At 38.6% G+C, this 19,247-nt stretch overlaps 1 protein-coding gene across 2 annotated transcripts in view; it reads right to left on the bottom strand.

The window, feature by feature from the left end:
• Positions 1-19,247, bottom strand: part of CTPS2 (CTP synthase 2) — a 74,033-nt gene that overhangs the window by 1,791 nt on the left and 52,995 nt on the right. Inside the window, exons 14-19 of one of the 2 annotated variants that reach the window (XM_086609203.1) lie at positions 16,600-16,696; positions 14,700-14,755; positions 12,900-12,996; positions 9,405-9,549; positions 589-669; positions 262-372 (exon numbers count right to left, since the gene is read on the bottom strand). In XM_086609203.1, the coding sequence (XP_086465329.1) occupies positions 303-372; positions 589-669; positions 9,405-9,549; positions 12,900-12,996; positions 14,700-14,755; positions 16,600-16,696 (546 nt within the window). In that variant the 3' untranslated portion in view covers positions 262-302. The remainder of the gene's footprint in view (positions 1-261; positions 373-588; positions 670-9,404; positions 9,550-12,899; positions 12,997-14,699; positions 14,756-16,599; positions 16,697-19,247) is intronic. The other variant, XM_086609213.1, reaches the window with a different exon arrangement.

The following is a 19,247-nucleotide window of genomic DNA, read 5'->3' as shown; positions in this document are numbered from 1 at the left end:
AAAACATAATTTTAAAATGTATTTTCATTGTATCTTCAAACACTAACACAACTTGATTTTGTACACTTAGCAGACTTTAATAACTCAATTGCAGAGTTAAGCAGCAGAAGAGGAAAACAATTCAGTGCTGCAGGCAAGAAAGAAAACATAAGCTCTCAGATGGGATTTGAAACAAAAGGGAGAATCAAGATAACTTTGTCTCCTGCTTTAAGTCTAGAAGATATAAATGTCATACAGCAGTACCAAAACGATTCAGTTTACCTCAATAGCATCATCCATTTCTGTGACCTCATACAATCATTTCAGCTTGTTTCTGAATTAGGAAACTCTTTCTCTGGAGAGCTGTCATCACTGAGGTCACTGTAGCTGTCGCTGTTAAAAGCAATACACAGTCAGAAGGATCTAAAACAAACATTGTACTTCAAACCCTCCAACCCAGATGGTGCCTAGGACAAACACTTTCCTCAAATGTAACCCATTTCCAGAGAAACTACTTTAAGCTCATGCTCAATTTTGGTATTTTAGAATGCCTTCCTCCACAGGAACAGGCTTAAGCTTGGAGTCTAAGAACTGATGAGAAAAAAATACTCCACCATATAAACAGTATGTTCCATTTCTTTTTTGCTTGGCTCCCGTAAATTTATTCTATAGTTTGCTGGTGCTGTGTGCCTGAGACCATGATTAACAACGTGGAGAATAACAGGTATTCAGAAAAAGACTAACGGGAATATCTCCTTTATGATGTACAAAAACTATTGTTTTGACCAAAGAAAAACTTAAGACAACTTTATTTACTCAGAATGCTTCAATTTATACTTAAATTACATTTTTTGCTCTTCCAGTCAGAAAATAAATAATTTTCATCGCACCAAGCAATATCCTGACAGTTTTTCTTGAGGTTTTAGCCCCTTCTGCTGTTTCCTGAGAAAATTAGACTGGTTTTCACAGAACAAAGTGTCATGCGAGTGATTGTTTTATAGGTGGCCAGAACAAGTAAACAGTGAAGGACAGGAACCACCACAGCAACTGAGAGAAAGAAGTGCCCACAAACCACATTTTCAGTCAGCTGCGACATCTATGGGGTTTCCAGGTTTATCTTGACTCTAAGTGCACAAACTACACCTCCTCAGAAGAACCTCCAGCCTCAACCTCCCCCTACTATGCTTCACTTCTACGATCTGTTTTCCAGATACTTGAATTTCCCAAGATCGGAAGCCAGCAAAGGGAGCCCAGGGAACTGACAAGTACATCTGAGCAGCAATAATTCCGGTCAGTTCCATGATACTTCAGAGAGCAGGTTATGGTTAACACAGTACAGGTGGGGATCTCAGACCTCATTTGTATGGTTACACCAGTGTCAGCCTTGGGTATCAACTCTACTCCAGCCACTGCATACCTGTCTTGCCACATCTCACTCTCAACACATACTCCTTCATCCTCCAGTCAACAGAACCTCAGTCACTTCATGCTCCCCACCCCTGGGCATGATCTCCCACTGAGACATCAAGCACATCATCAGCCCATGACCCACCTAGACACAGTCTTATCAGGTGATCTGCAGTGACTGCCTGCTGTGTAACGTTTCAAGGGGAACCATAACTCCTCAGCTGGAGATCTTTGATCTAGACTGCAACGTGGAACAGTGAACAAACTGCACTCAGCTATTCCAGTGCTTGTTACTGAGCACTGCTTTGTAGCCTGAATTTCACCCTCTCTTCTTTGCAAAAATAAAATAAATAAATAACTAAAATCAAAGATTAGGTAAAAACACAGCCACTTTAATAGAGTGGGACAGGAGGAGTGGCACCAACAGTCATCTCATTTAATTTCTACCTCTGATTGTTAGGAAAACCTACCACAGTTACAGCAAATCACTGTACCAAATTCTGCACAAGACACAGTAGATATTTTGACTGTTCTAACAATTATTAAAACTTCGCCTACAGCATTATGCCCTTCCTTTGCATGACATGCATGTTGTTGATGTGGTTCTTATAAGGAGTGTGTCATATCAGGCTAGTGAGAAATACTCAATTTGATCATTTCACCAGCTGGCAAACAATTACACAGTTCAAGTGAGGAAAGTGTTGTTAACAGTATGATCAAGCATGCCAGATGCACACAGACAAACACAACACCACTGACATTGTACTTACTTCTTTCTGAAAGCACCCCCGGAAACATGGAATAAAAATTCAGTATTATTAAAACAGTTTTGTATTTTCACATCACAGCAAAATAGCAAAAAATGTCCACAGAACAGAGGGTAAAACTGTGATTGCAGAGCGCTGCATAATCTCACGATAGCCCTGGTTTAAGCCCAAACTCTTCAGATAACTTTTTTTTTTTTAATGGGCTCTGCTGCCCAGTGGCAGTCACAGCCCAAAAATATATGCCAGAGCTCTGTATATAACACAGTATGGGAGACAGACGCTTAAGTAAAAATGCTCAGGGACCAATGAGGTGAGTGGAGAACTGCCCAGCTTCATCACTTAAAGACAGTTGGGTGCTGCTCCCTACCCAGCATTCTCATGATCAGTCCTCCCCCACCCAATTATGTGGGTTTTAGAGGCATTTGCCCATAGAAGCAGTCACACAACGCTGAATGCTTCCGTCATTTCACTGACTTATCATCCCAACTTCTCAGACGTGTTTCCAGTTTGCAAAAGCTGAGGGTGACTTGGCTGGCCACTAGCTCAAGGCTAAAACACTCACTCAGCTGATGACAATTTTGTTCCTGTTCCACACTCCCACTTCAGTACAAGGTTTGACTCCACATCCCAGAGAAGGGCTCTTGACTTTTCACATTCTTGACTTTTGCAGTAGCACTGCACTGTCTCCCCTACTTTAGGGCTGTCCTGCTGAGTGTCAGTCAGTTTTGTCTCTAACAGGCAGGCCACAGTGGCAAAAAAGGGAAAGGAAATATCCAGGTAAGGCTTCACATTCAGGTAACTGTCAGCCTCGCAGTTTCAGCTGCTTCAATGATATCTCTAATCACCCCCAGAAGCTGCGGTATCACGTTAACAAAGAACAACTTGGGCTCCAAGGAAACCTGAACTTCTTCAAGAGTTAAGCTGCCAGTGGACTTGAAAGCAAACAGGGACTTATGAATGTTGGCATTTCTGCACCTGATTGCTACAGCTTCAAAACAGTGCTGATGTCCAGTTTGTAAGATTTATTGTGATATGAACTGTGTTCAACTGATAAGTAATCTGAAGAAAAACTCCAGGTGGTATTAACCACAAATGAGTCATCATCTCTCTTAGGAATAAACGCGTACGCACTTCCAAATTACACTGAATTGCTATACAGATATTAAACACAAAAACCAAATGGATATTTGTGCTCACAGTTGCTAATCTTATGTAATCTTACTTAAACGTGCTGGCTGTGAAAGTGGTGGTGGTAGGAAATCAAATAAGCCCATCTTTTCCTTTAAGAAATTCTTTTCCACACCGAGCCCTCAACTGATAAAATACGTTTACATTTCCTTCAGCAAGTTTTCTTTCAGTTCGTGTACAAATTAATTAGCAATTATCTTGGGCAGGAACCTGACAACCGCTTCATCTTGTTTGTAACCATTCCCACAACAGTGGACTCACTCCAATAGAAAGGAGCTCATGAACAGATCTAATGCCATCACAGTGGTTCTATTCCACCTTTTTTTTTTCATGGCATCTGGAGTATAAATATGCGGCCAAGAGAAAAACAGAAACAAACTCAGAGTATGCAGTGTCATCGCATGTAGTCAGACACTTCAGTCTTCAAGATGAAGAATTTTGACCACTTTGATTCTTACACCTAATCTACCTGTAGTGAATGGAAATACATTCACAGCAAAGTAAAATATCGACCAGTGCCCAGCTGGTATTTCATTTTGCAGATAACTGCAACATATTTCCCAACTGGAGCAAGGAAAACATCCTCTGTTGCGAAATTACATTACGAGGTTTTGCTCTGTTTTAAAATTCACTCATCCTCAGGTCACTGTATTCTCAAGACGTAAGCAACAAAAAGAGCTTCCATTATTACTAAATTCTCACCCGTTTCAGATCTCTCTGTTCTGCTGACAGAGATATCATTATACCTCTGCTATGCATGAGTCTAAAGCCCATAAGGAGGCAAGATGAGAAGACTGCCTATCGGTACAGTACAGAGGCAGCCGACAGCTGGGGCCACACAGGAAGCTGGAATGCATCACCTCAGCAACCAATCTCAGCTGCAAAACCACTAGAATTAAGACTCAAGATTAATTTTAAACCTATATTTCTCAAACAGCTGCTCAAATGCACCAAACTGACTGCTTTCAATGTTTTTACTAAGAAACACAGGCAACTCTAAAATGGATACTCCTTGAATGTTCTGTTTGTTTCATTTGGAAAATCCAGATCAACATTCTTTAAGTATTTCACACAGTTTCAGAGGGGCTTTTTTAATCCTTTTTTAATGTATAATTGACAAAAAGTCATTTTCCAGAAATGTAAGCAATTTAAACAATTGTTACAGTAATTCTATTCTCTGCAAAGGCAGGAATCAAGTTAAGTGCATTTCTTCCTCAATGCAAATTAAAGATAAATGTAATTACAATTAATACAGGCTGTGACTGTTTAAAACAAACAATTGTTATAGCTGTCAAGAACTTACCAAAATGAAATTTGCCAATTATTATTTATTCTCCCCACCAAAAAAGCTATATGATTAAAATTACTATAGTTATTAAAATATTATTTAAAATAAATGCGTATTTGATCGTGCAATGGTTATAACTGCAGCCACCTATATTACTCAGTGTGTATTTTTATGATCATTATTAGATCATAATATTCATTATGTGATCATATATCATTTATTATGATCATCATCATTATATGATCCTATGCTTCCATGAAACATCATTAAAGAATCCCTTGGCACATAACTAAGACTCCTCAGTTCCAACCTGCCAGACACCTGCACTCGCATAACTGGACGTAGGCTAACAGTTTTATTAGGCACCAGCATTTCAAAAATCACAACTGAGGTACCAGAACATATCTGGGTGTTATAAAAGCTCTCACCTGAGTCTCACGCATGGGATTCAATTCATACAGCTTTAGATATCTTCATCTGAAATAGTTACCACCAGCTTTTTACAGTCACTGGAGAGAAAACAAGCACTTGTAGAGTGCTTCTGACCCACTCAACCATTATGATGAGCTATTTGACTCCTTTAAAGTGCATATTCACTATAGCAACTACAGAAAAAGACTTGGGGTGACTAGTCAGAAATGTCTTCACTGTAAACACCTAACATTCAAATGACAAAGTAACTGCCATAACTAACCATTACTAAGTTCATCACTAAATACCACTATGGTTGAGAAGAGATTTCCTTTAGAACTTTTTTTGCTGTCTTCTGTAAGAGCTCTAAGGGCACCGACAGGTCTTGGCTGCCCTGACCATCCTCACCTGGGGGTCTCCACCAACAGGCCCAGGAGCTTTGGCCCCCAATCCTTGCCTGAGCTATGTCACAGGCATGCCTGTACCCATCTCTGCAGTTCTGTAGTCACTTGTTGACTGGACTTCCTAGATTGACCTCAGACCTGACTCATCACTTTGCACTTCTGCACTGGCCTGTCTGCAGGACATGGTGACTGTCACTGGAGCCAGTCCACCTGCCTTCTTTAGCAACTGTGGCACTGACTCCTGCTGGTGAGGACACTACTCCTAACAGTACAGCTGCCACTCCTGGCTCCTGCATTGCCTTCTTTTGTGGAGCAGCCCCTCTCTTGCTGGTCTCTTGACAGTTACTGGTTGGGAACAACGTACAGGGAACATCAAAGACAGCCCTGCCCATATCTCCTTTGTCCCTTATAAATCAGAACATGTCATACAGGCGGTCTCCTGTTCTGCTTATAGGTGCTTACTCAAACCTCCGTACACAGCTGGTTTGAGAGACAGCTGGACCAAGTTAGCGCAGTAAGTCCTTGTCTCTGAATGGAACTCTTAAGTCATCTTTTATTAATAAGCTGCCCAGAACTTAACAGATTATTCTGTGACTAGACGGCATTGGACTGGTGCCTTCCATTAGCATATCCACTGATGACCTGCAAAAATTTATTTTGGCAGCAGTCCTAGTTGCCCTCACTTTCCCACCTAGCAACATTTCTCACTTCCTGCATTTCCTCCCATCTACTGGACATTTGTGTTTAAATCATTTACCTTTAGCCTCTCTTCCTCCAAAGAAACACGTAATTCCATTATTTTTAGCTCAGGTTTCTAAATTCTCTGTATCTTTTAATGTTATTTCTTCATTCTGAATAGCGCTTTCTGCTCTTCTTTAAATTATATTATTTGCAAACATCATTAATGTCTTGTGGCCTACTCTTGCAGCCCATTAATAAAGACACTGGTTGAAGGGAAAGAAGAATAAAGCCTGCTGATGCTAAACTTGCTATGGGAGAAAAAAAAACCAAAACACAGCAGCATGGCTTTATTGTACATCAGTGGTTTTGCAATCCATACAGCACTGTTCTCAAAGATAAGCCCATTTTTTTTTTACTTTTCCCAAGTGAAATTCTGTTAAGACTCAGTAAAAGCCAACATTATATCTAAAGCTCCCCTTTTCATCCACTAGTTTTCTATTAAAACCTTTTGGTTTCTCTTAAAAAACAGCATATTTGTGGGTATTGTACACTTTCTGAGTGTCTCCTGTGGTTCTATCGCTCTCTGTCCTTTAAAATGAATCACGTAAACTGGCAGCCTCTCACCTTCCTCAGCTCTTTATGAAATGGTGACTTCAGTATTTCCATGGAAAGATTGAGAAAAGGTCATGATTTAAAAGCATTCACAAGGAACTGAAGTGCATGGCTTTGACAGTTAGGCACTCATGCCATAAAGCATGAGAGGCTGAAACCGCAAAGGCAACTTAAGATGCCCAACTACCACTTCAGGTAACTAAGTAATAACTCATCACTGAGTTACTCCAATGCTTTGCTCAGTTCTTGACTGCCTCTGCACACAAAGCTCCTGGGAACTAAGTATACCCCAGAGGACGCATTCCAGTCTCAAGCTAGGTATACTCATGCCTATGCTTAAGCATTCCCAGACTGTCCACCAGACTAGGCCTTATAAAAATTTAAGAGAAGGTTTATTCACTTTTATTTATTCAGGACACTCTCCTAGGAGGTGTGATGCATCTTTAAATATACTGTTTGCTTTGCTTAGAAGCTAGGGCTTCTGTCCAGGTGTCAGATGTTCTAAAACTGCGTCCTAATTATGGGGCTGTTAAATGTTCTGGGGTAATGATTTCCTGTTAAGAATCTCATGCTGAAATATGTATTTCCTTTTGTCTCAGGACTTCATAATTAACTCTCTTTTTAGTGTTTTTAATAGTCTAGTTTAGGCAATCTGCTCAACTTGGAGGCCTCCACGAATTCACATCTTTGCTCTAGTCAACAGCATGACTACAATTCACGTAGGCAGTTCTGGATGAGGTGTGCAGAAAATCCTCTCCTCAGATTTGTTTCAGTCTTGTTATGACATGCCTTAGCTTTACTGTTCAATGAAATCACCAGCATCCTGGGGTTCAAAGGTTTAAATTGGAAATCCTTTCCACTCAGCAAGTGGATATATTAATATGAGTGGGTGTGCTGTAACTAGCACTGAAATTCCCTCCTGAACATTCTTCCCTACAAAATGCTCTTCTTTTAGCCTCAAAATGTTTTTCTATTCCAGTGCTCTTTATCAAGACAGAGGGGTTTGCTTGATTGCTGTGTAACCAGGTAAATGGTAAAATTTGTATTTTTATATATAAAGTTTTGGAGAATGAATCTTTGCTAAATATTTAAGTGTCATTTGGAGTTTATTGTATGAACATGAAGAAAAAGAGCTGGGTATGCTTTTTATTGATTATCTATTAATTCAAATAAGTGTAAATGCAGCACATTCAGTAATCGCTGTAACTTAAAGTCAAGGTTAGGTAATGTATTCGCTGTAATGCTAAGGGATTTAAATTTAAATTAGCAGGACACATGCAGATTACTCATCAAAAAAAGTAATTTTTCTTTATCTCAGACACACAAATAAGTATACTTTTGAGAGGAAGCAGTAAAAGAGGATGTTGGGACTTGGAAAACAAGACGAACTGTGAGGCAGAGAGTCTAACAAGAGGAAAAGACTGAAGATCATTGTGCTTGAAGATTCCCCTCCTGTCAAGCATCACAAAAATTTGACCCGTGCAATGCACTGGCACAAATTTTAAAAGGTAGATAACATTATGACTGCTAATAAAAATGACAGGCTAAGGTAACAGGAGTATTTCAATAAAGCCATAGCTTGCCAATCAGAAAGAAATTCTCTCTGTACGTACGTCATTGCGCAATTGGCCAGGGTGAGCAAAGATAGACTGCGTTTATGAAAGACGACTAAGACCCATAGGAGCAGGGTACCCAAACAGATTGATCTGGTCTGGCTTGGCTATTTTCCATTAATGAAACCTGAATAAAATTCCTATTGCTCACTTAAGAACAGGATATCATTTTACGAATAGAAGCAACGCTCAAAAAACCCCACCAAAACCCAAAAAGGAAACTAGTAAGTTTGGTGCCTTGTTTAGAGGAAAAGCCAGTAAGCCAGGGTTAGATCTGTTCCGTGCTATTATTCAGTCATTCTGTGATTATTATTTTTTAAAATATTTTTTTTCATTTTTGTTATTGTATTGTAGGCTGCCCTCTGACCTCTTCATTATTGTTACTGTAATGAAATTGTAACTGTTATTAATATCATCCAAATAAACAAGAATGAGTTAACACTGGCTAAATACTACTGCTACATTCAACAAATCAGAAACTCTGTGTCCAAGGCAACTAGGATGAAGCATTTTAGTTTGGCTGAACCATGCAGTTTTGATCTAGATCCAAACCCCTCCATAAGTCTAAAGATATCTGAATCACTTTGTTTCAGGCCTGTCTCTGCTAGATGGTATTTATTACTCAGGTACTGCAAAATAAAATCCGTTTTCTTTTTTGTTACTATCATCATTCAAATACAACTACTTAAGAATTTCACTTTATTGCTTGATCCTCTAGGCAATCTCTTTCCCTCTGAAACTACCATTAATGAATGTTAACACAGGAGGCCACTACCTTCAAGTGAATTTATTACAGGGTTTTTTTACTTCTTTCTGGTTATAATGTATGGATCCGGCTTCAGCCCCAATAGCCTCCAAAAAGGAGGAAGTCAGGAACTGTGCTTACTGCTTACAGATATTTTTACACCAGGGTTTATGTTAGGCATTCACAGGAACAAGTAAATCAATACATGAAAAACTCCTTTTCCTCTTCTGAACTTCTGAACTGAAGGACAGGATGGGCCCTCCAAAAATGTGACTGTCAAACTGCAGGCAAGTAAGAAAGAATGATTACCTTGGAGACAATTTACATCCACGTTGCAGGTATGCATTGAGTGTCCCAGTTGCTGCTAGCAACAGTCCAAGGTACGGAGGTGAAGGTTTCATAGGTCTTGAGGAAAACTCTGGGTGGAACTGAACTCCCACAAAATATGGATGATCTACAAGATAGATGTCAAAGAAAATTATAAGATGTAGGAAGAAGATAGCAGAACAACTGTTAGGAAAAAAAGTTTATTGAGGACTTCACACAGGACTCCAGAAGCCAGATCAGCACATGTGAATTTAAGGGTGAGGCAGCAGGAACCTTAACTTTTTCCACAAAAAGCAACTGACAACAGAGGCTGAAGGTTAGTAAGGCAAATTAAGGAAAAATTATCCTGTGATTCAACCTTAACGTGCACAGTGATGTAATTAAAAGCTGAATAATAAACCTGTACTGACACGTGAGGTATGAGGAACAACCAGAAAGTCTACATTTATCATGTTATTTTCATAGTACTTAGGTTTCCAATATATATTTATGCACGTATATTCAGAACATGCACCCATATATATCTGAGGGAAAAATAAAACAGCTCCTATAAGACCAAGCATTACCATACAGCAACTATTTACACACTAAAGATATGAAAGCAACATACAGAGAAAATTGGGGAAAACAAACTTCAAATAATTAAGCCTGGAAGGGATCTCCTGGGACTCTAAGTCCAGTCTCCTGTTATTGAATGCAACTACGTCCTGTAGTCTCATGCACAAAGGGTCAAGGCTCTGCGTAACACCCCCTAGGTTTTTTTGCTCCCACTAGAAAGCTCTGCTGATACTCTCTCCTTTTTGCTTAGAAACCTTTTCCTAATTCTTAGGCCATCTTTGTCACAGCCACCTTATATCCCTTTCTTATGGTGCTCTTCTTTCCCGCTGTTTGTCGTGTGTGATTAAGGATGACAGTATCACCATCGTTTGACTCCTCCTGCTAAGCTAAACAAGCCATGCTGCTTCATCTTGTTTTAAATCTTCAGCTCTCTGTTTCCCAATCAAAGCACTTCTTTACTACTGCTTCTGCTCCCTATCTGTCTTCTTCGAAAGGATAAGGAAGGAACATTTTCGTCCTCTTCCATGCTGTGCACCTGTTCCTTCTTCAAACAGTGTTTTAAAGGGGCTAACATTAACCATTTCTAGTGCCAGCACGCTGGACAAAATTAACCACAGATCTCTTCTGGTTCAACAATTTCCAAAACCATCCCAAATATTCAAGGAATTTCTCTGCAGTACGGAGTAAGGGATAACAAGAAAGCTGGAGTTTTCTTCTATGAAGATTAACTATATGATTTAGTATACTGCATTTCTCTCTGCCGCTATGTCTTAAAGAGAACCTGGATCCTAAATTTATGCCATAACTTCTTTTTGTCTACCACGCAATTTAGTTATTTAAAGCTGTAAAACAAGACAATGACAAAGCATCAAATATTTCCTGTGCAGATATTTTGCTTAAAAGCTTTGCCTAAGATATCTGCTGTACTGTTATTTCTGTGCTTCCACTCTAACCCACCCTCCTCCCTATGATGATTGTTTTTCTTCAGTAATCAGAGTCTCTTTGCAGCCCATTGTGAAATAATTCCAGGTTTTACTGCTGCTTTTATTCTTTTCACAGCAACATGCAATTTAAAAATCCTGCCTGATTTACTTCACGATGCTTTCTACAGAAGTTGTTTCATGCAGGGCAGACAAAACAGCCTCCCAACACCAGCACGCATAACAGAGTTAGTCTATCAGGAAGAAACTAAGCAAAGAACACCACGACAATTAGTAGTTTATGAATTCACATGTATCTTTTGCTCTTAGATTATTACTCTCTATGCTGCACTTGCTTAACGCTGAACATAGACACCTACTTATAAATCTTAGTTCAAACTTCCAGCACAGTTTTTAAACATACCACAGAGTAAAAAATGAATTCTCAGGAGCATCACGTTACAAACAGCACCCCATAGGATGGTAATGTATTCTTACAATAAATTTATGTTTCTGTGCATGGAGTTTATCTTAACCAATGGCAATTAGAGACCACATAAGAAAAGAAAAAAAAACAACTTGTAAGGTAGCCTGCATCTTCAGGTGCCTGGCATCTAGCCAACAGTGATTTAACAGCAGGGGTTAATCAAAGAATCAAGCAAAATCAGAGATTGTTTCTAAGAGCTGTTCTGTGTAGCATTCAACAAACATATGCAGTGTAGCTCCTTTTTATTTCAGAACCTTTTAGAAAAGACATCAAGTCTTACTTGGTAAAGTAGTCTAAATCTAGCAGATTTCCACACTATCAAACCCTCATCTATCTGCATCACTTCTGTGAAAGAAAGGAGCTTGCTTTCTATTTGATTTTCATATTTTTTTCTATGATTCTAAACAGAAGGCAACTAAAGGAGACACAAACTGATTGGAATGCATCTTCGGAGGTCTCCAGTCTCATTCCTGCTCAGAGCAGGGTCAAGTTCAAAGTTAAATCAGGTTGCTGACAGCTTTATCTAGTCAAGGTTTGAAGGTCTCTATCTGCAAGGATGGAGATTTCACAGCTTCTCTAGGTAATACATTCCAGTGATGGTTTATACTTCAGCTATATTGCACATATACATATTTCACGTTAAGTGAACTGAACATATATTAATTACTGGGACTTGACTAAGAATATTTGAGGGTGTTGAGGAAGCAGGCCCATGTCATAATGAAGCTGGTTGTTACCTTTACAAGATCAAGGCAACCATGAGAGGTCCCTGATGACTGAAAAAAGGCAGTCGCCATGGCCTTCTTCAAGAAAGACAAAAAGAAGTATCCAAGGAACTACAGGACAGTCAGCCTAACCTCAGCCTATGGCAAAATTATGAAACAAATCCTCCTCCAAGGCACTTCCAGACACATGAAAAACAGGAAGACAATTGGGCACAACAAGTTTGGATGTAGGAAGAGCAGTAGCCTTCCTTTATCCTGACTTTAGCAAGGCTTTTGATATGGTATCCTAGCATCCAAGTTGGGAGCTATGAACTGGGGTTAGACTACAAAGCGTGTTAAAAAACAGCTGGATTGCTGGGTTCAAAGAGTAGCGGTGAGTGGTTTGAAGACCAACCAATAGCATACTTGGAGATACTCAAAACTTGATACAGCTCTTAACAACCTGATTTATATTTGAAGGTAACACTGTGTTGAAGCAGAGGGTTGGGCTAGATGACCTCCCAAATCACTCTATGATTCTACATCGTCAAATACCACTGAGCTAGAATTATGACCTTTTGGAAAAAGGGCATATCTCTCTAGACATGCACAATCCTTGAGAAGTTAGGACTTCTAATATCCTGTGAATCTTCACCCATTGTAATACACAAATGGAGTCAGCAGTATCCCCCAACATGATCTTGGCTGTTATGACAGCAAAATATTGTGCCTACATGCCATTTAACAACCTATAGTTTACATGGTTTTAACAGATGCAGAAAGTACTACAGACAAGTAAGACACTCACTCTCCAGTTCAACAATTTCCATTCTGTTCCCTTCCGTATCATGGCCAACAAATTTCAAACCTTTCTCTTCAAAGCAGTGAGTCAATTCTGGGTTCACCTGAAATGTTGAAAGTAATAATAATTGTAGTTCCATTTATTTTTAGATTTAACAAGCAGTAGCAGTTAATTATAATGTTTTTAGTATGCATACAAGAATGAAAAGAATTGAGAAAAGAGTTTGGAACTTTTGCTTTCTTGTTTTAATAACTCTTTGGTATAAATTTGTAAAAGTGGGCATGCTTATTTAATAAAAGATAAATCAGCAATTTTAAAACTTACTACATAACATTCAAAAGATTAAAGCCAGGGTCCCTTCTGCTTGCTGTCCTCCTGATTCTGAGCAGTTTGCATCCCTCATTTTTCAAATGGCCCACTACAGTAGGCATAAAGACTGACCTCCTCTTTGAACATGGCCTTTCAGTGGTTATGACACAAGCTGTGGTTCAGCTCCTACTTCAAACTGAAGAGCTCTGCAGTGAGCTGTTTCGTTTCCTTGGTCATGTTCTAACCACTCGGTTAATATTCAAAGTCTGAGCACCTTTGCCCCCACCACAGTCTCCTCCCAGCTTTTTAAGGTATTGTCGGAATCAGTTTGGTAGCATGCACACATCTCACAGCTCAGGCCTCTCTGGAGATGCTGATGAAGTCAAGTCTCTTCTGAACTATCTCAGAGGTAACTCTAGGAGTCCAGCTCTTGCCTGTCTCCTTGAATGACAGTATTTTGAATATACACAGACACCTTTGCTCAGATGTTCTCCAACAGAGAAGTGGGCCTATACAAGGGGCCTACAGAGCTTGACGGTAGAAGCAAGTGATCTGAATTAGCCTCCAAGTTGTAGATGCCTGAAGTCTGCCTACATTTAGACTACAAAAGAACACACACTACCTAAACGTAATCTAAGCCTTTAAACACACCAAATTGGCCAAGAAGCAATGCATGTAAGGATTATAAGCCTTTACCTTTCAAATACTTCACAGGAAGTCAAGTCAGGTAATCTCCAACATCACTTGCCAAGACTATTTTGCTAAGACGCTGACTGCACTGTCCCTACCATAGAAACAATACACTACATTATACCTCTCTATCGAACACTTGCAAGAACACCTCTGCAATACTGTGTCTAGTTTCAGGCCCCTCAGTACAGGAAAGATATTGACTAAATGTTGTAAGTCCATAGGAGTTACAACCAGGATGGTTAGTGGGGTGGACCACATGCAACATAGGAGGAGAGACTGGATGAGCTGGATTTGTTCAGCCTGGAGAAGAGAAGGCACAGGGTGGATCTTGTTGTTGACTTCAGCTATCTTTAATGGGACAGTACAAAGAAGACTGAGCCAGACTCTGCTCAGAAATGCATAGCACAAGCCAGAGATAAAAGACAAACTGCCCAAGGAAATCTCCTATTAGATGTAAGGGGAAAAAAAGTTCAGAATGAAGTGGTTAAGCACTGGGTCAGACCGTCAGAAAATGTTGTGGAATATCTCTCTTCAGAAAGATTCAAAACTACATGGGACAAAACCTTGAGTAGCCTGATCTAATTTTGAAGCTAGCTCAGCTTCAAACAAAGAATTGCATCAGAAGACTTACAGCAGTGCTTTTCAATCTAAATTATACCATCTAGCCTTTACTAAATTTTGGGCTAGGTTAATGTTTATGTAAGAAATCTCCTAATTGTCTCCAAGAAGAGTCACGCCTACCAAGAGAAATACAATTTGCTTAAGCTTTAACTTTTGAGCACAAAGTGCAATAGCAGTTCTTACCTCATATCGATGCCTGTGTCGTTCCTCTACAAACATTTCATCACCATAAAGTTTCCCTGAATATACAACAAAAAAGAAATTAATGCTAATGTGTTGGTTTAATAGTTGTTACAACTATTTCTTGTAATTTAAATCTCAAAAAAAAATTCACATGTGAAACATTAACAGGATGCTATTCATCTCATTCCAGCTTTCTGTTTTTTCTGAGTGATGACTAGTTTCTTTTAATTTACTGTTACCTCAGTGTATTCAAGATTCATATTCAACATTCCTTGACCAGAAATAGTTTAGGTAGACTAGAGTCTGAAGGCCACATTTAAACTAATTTAAATTGTAAAGCCCAAAATAAAATAAAAAATGTTTGCGTGAACAAGCAACATAAAATCTCTTCAGTGTTTTACAACAATTGTACACAAAAGGTGCAACGAAGGAAGCTTCATAGCCTTTTAGTAGCATCTGTTCCATTTTAATAGATTATGCATGGCAGCTGGCATAATACCTCCAATGACAGAGAACACTGTTTTTCTCTGTTTTCTTCATCTCATTACCTCAATGACTCGCAGACCTCTGAGCCTAATCTGGAACACTCTACATTGCAGAGCAACAAGGACTAAGTTAGAGTTATGCAGTAAACTAGAATTTAATCATATCTCTCACTTAGAGTAACGGCTCAAACTTTGCTCTCAATTTATCCCAGTGGCATTAGAATTACTGTCTTGCTTAGAGGCTGGTACAAGAACTAGACTGCCAAGATGATCTCCAAAAACTGTTGAGTGATAGCACTGCAATTTTACAAAAAGTGGTATACGTGTTAATTTTAAGGAACCACCTTTTCAAAACCATTATTTCCATTCAAGTTGTAAAGCATTAGAAACAGGAACAGATTTCCTAAGTAGACTACCAAAGCCTTCTATTTCTATTAGTCTTTGACAAATATGGTCATCTAAACAATTCACAATACTGAGTTAAAACACATGGTAATTTTTAACTTTTCCAAGAAATGTGTAGGCTACAGAACAACTTGTATTGTTATATGTATATTTACATCACACCTAGGCAAAGTATCACCCAGGTCAGTCAGATCACCAGCACAGACATTCTCTATAAAGGCAGGTTTTTCATAAAACGTGCACACACAGTACACTTTGGTTTCCTGCTGAAGTAGTGGTCATTTTTAAAAGCTCGGAAGGATACATTCCATAAGTTCAATATAGCCAAATGTAGTAATAGTTCAGATCAATGTCAAGGGCAGGGCAATACAAGAAATACGACCATATTTATCAACAGACAAGAAACCACTTTTTACACATTTTCAGCTATAATTAGGATACAAACTAGCAAACATTGTCAAGACAAGGTGAGGACTAAGGCAGTGAGGCCAGATGATGTTCAATGCTGAGGTGTACTGACAACTCTAGGGAACAACAAGCAATGTTTAGGTCTGGCAAGAGCATAAAAGTTCGGGTAGTTCTACCATAAAAAGTAGGAGTTTGGGTTAGTTCTACCAAAAAGCTTCAGGGGTAGAACAAGAAGCCCTGGTTCACACCTCTTTTCAATTTATAAAGAAAAGAGGAAGAAAACACTCTGATATCCCCAAGAAAATAATCAATTAAACTACCATAAAATGCATTTCATTTATCTGAACAGTCTCCTCATTGTTTATTTAAAGTGTTAGATCCTAACTAACCTTTTCACTGGGACTTCCAGATGTCTCTCATTTCTCTCTTTACATTCCAATCTTGGGTAAACGTATATGGGAACAGGATCAGAGTGAATCAGCCTGGGGAAGCTGTCACCCAACCGCTTGCTTGAGGTTGTAGTCCTTGAACAAAATGTGCTTTGGCATTTTTGCTTTCTCATGTTACAAAAGAAAAGTCATAAGAGCAGAAACGTAACTTACTTAAAATGGAATTTTGTGTTTTGAAAACAGTTCTCCTCTTCCCCAGTCTCATTGTTCCACCCATATCTCCAGGATTGTGTTCTGGCATGTCAATAACCTGTAGAGAAAAAATGAAACACTGTTTCATTCAACAGAGAATAAAAAATATGAAACAATTGCATAACAGGCTACATAGACTCATAAATCATAATAACATTATTTATTTTTCCTCCAAGCATTCCAAATTATGACTTCTCCTTGGTTTTCCTAATGCTTTGTTCTCAGTTTTGGGTCTGTAAAAGACTGAGGATATTAACTAACCGGTGTGAAATTTTTTCATTTAATGTTAAGATCAACAAAAGCAATTTATTAACTCCTTAATTTAATTTTTGGGGTGGAAAAAACCTTTCTTTTAAAAAAGATATCAAAATGTTAGCAATAGGATAATTCTGCCAGAAACTATTCTTGGTGTAAGTCGATTTTTAAAAACTGATAAATTCACAGACAAAAAAAAAAAAAATCCACCAAGTAATAAAGACACCACCTCTGAAAAAGCAAGTCTCTGAACCACACAGTGATGGAGACTGAAAGATTATCCTGGGTAAATATTCCTGAACACTAGGTCCCTTCTTATATTGTTCTTTATACACAATGTTCTTTCTTACGCTAAGAGGAAGAAACAGCTGTCTTATCATGACAGTAAAAGTCCACTTTTTCGGGAAGTGGGGAGGAGGGCATGGAGCAGCAGAGTGAAGGGAAAAGAGGGCACTTGTAACAAGACTATAATCTAATGTTGTAAAAGCAGAGTACTAAAAGAGGTGACCCCAACATTTGTGTGCTATTTCAGATTACATAACGTAATGAATTTATCACAGGGAGAAAACAGAAAAGCCTTCCTCCCTAATTCACCTTTACTAAAGGGTTTCTTAGATTGCCCAAGAATCCACGAAATACTGGGTTGCTTTGTATGAAGAATATGCTATTTAACACAACATTTAAAGAAAAGAATATATATACACTGGTTTTGAGGACTGAAGCAGATGGGTCAAATGGCTGCTATGCAGGTCAACTGGAATCCAGGATGGTGGGATTCAGGGGATGTGAGAAACCATGGCTTAGTGGAAGGAGTGCACTTATTTTTTCTGTTTGAAAACTCCTGCTGGGTCTCACAATCATGTTTAGAGAAAGTCTGTCTCAGGGAGGTAAAGCAGTTCAAAACTGTAGAAACACATGAGCTGAAACCATGACCTATGTATTTGTATTCACGTATACACAGACAGTAAGGAATGTAATTGACAAAGAAAGGTTCTAAAAATACTAATATTCACACATATAGGTAATCTGGAATTAGATTTTTATTAACCCTAATTTGCCCTCTGGGAGTAATGAAAACAATTTCTGATGATACACTTCATAAAGTGAAGTTATTCAATTTAGAAGAGATAGTGGAAAGTGTTTAGCCTTTGGCCTTGTGCCAATGCATTTCAGCTGCGCAATTATCTCCATATAACCTTATACCATCAAAACGTTATTTATAAGCTATATACTCATTATAAAATGTCACAAGCAGAAGTTGTGATCAAATTATTGGGATATTACCAATCCTCTAATTACCTCTCAAATCACAACATGAGGACTGTGCAGCACATTCAGCGAAAAAAAACCCCACAAAGTAAAAAAAAAAAAAAAGATTAAAATCATTAATTGAATTCTTATTGCTTAAAAAAAGATGAGATTGACTGCTTTTACTTTATTTCCTTCCATTTACTTTCACTTTTTTTCTGAAGTAGTGGCCACAAAAAACCCACAGGACATCAGAAGTTGTTAGAATGCATACAGCAGACTGTGTGTGTATGTCAAACAAACTGACCCACCGAAATAAAGTTTTCCATAAGGTTTTATTTACTTGCCTACACCCATACTACAGATAATCTTAAAGTTGTTAGTTGCTCCCAACTCTTGTCAGATGGAGATGAAGTGGTAACAAGCAGCTATCAAATACTTCAAGTATATGCTTCTCTTCCAATTACAAAAATTTCATTTCAACACCTGTTTAACAAATATTTGCAGTTGAGAAGAAAAACAATGAGCTGCTTTTTGTTTGTTTTGTGTTTAAGTTTGGAGGCTAAAGTCAAGATTAGATATTCCTTCATTCTCAAAATTTTATCAAGCACCTAAATACTGTTCCCTAACCCCAGCTTTAGATTTTTCTTCCTAAAAATTAGGGGCAGGATGTTTTGGTCTAACTTTGCTAACTGAATTATGGTAATAACCAGGTGTTTGGGGTTTGTGACTTTTCCTCCATCCCCCTGAAAATATTAGATTTCACTATTTTCACCTTTCAGTATTTGCTGTACTAAAATATTCTCTCTATGAAAACATTTTCAGTGTAATGCCATAAATAGATGGAAGAATGGGGAGTCAATGAGTGGAATGGTAACTTCTAGAAGGACATTGCTCAGCTCACACTCCTCAATTAAAACACTGGCTCCAAATGAAGTGAGCCTGCCTATACAGTCTATAGCAGATTTCACTAATTGACTGTGCTTAAATGTGCTCTCCAGGAAGACGCAAAAACATCCTTTAGCAAATATATGGTCTTCTGTTCACTAAACAGAGTTTATCAGTTCAAACAGGTTATGACCATGCTCTCAGCTCTTCCTTCTTTC

The sequence above is a fragment of the Tauraco erythrolophus genome, chromosome 1 (assembly GCF_009769465.1).
Source record: "Tauraco erythrolophus isolate bTauEry1 chromosome 1, bTauEry1.pri, whole genome shotgun sequence".
Taxonomy (NCBI): Eukaryota; Metazoa; Chordata; class Aves; order Musophagiformes; family Musophagidae; genus Tauraco; species Tauraco erythrolophus.
The sequence above is the reverse complement of the archived record's forward strand: the minus strand, read 5'-3'. Positions and strand labels throughout refer to the sequence as shown.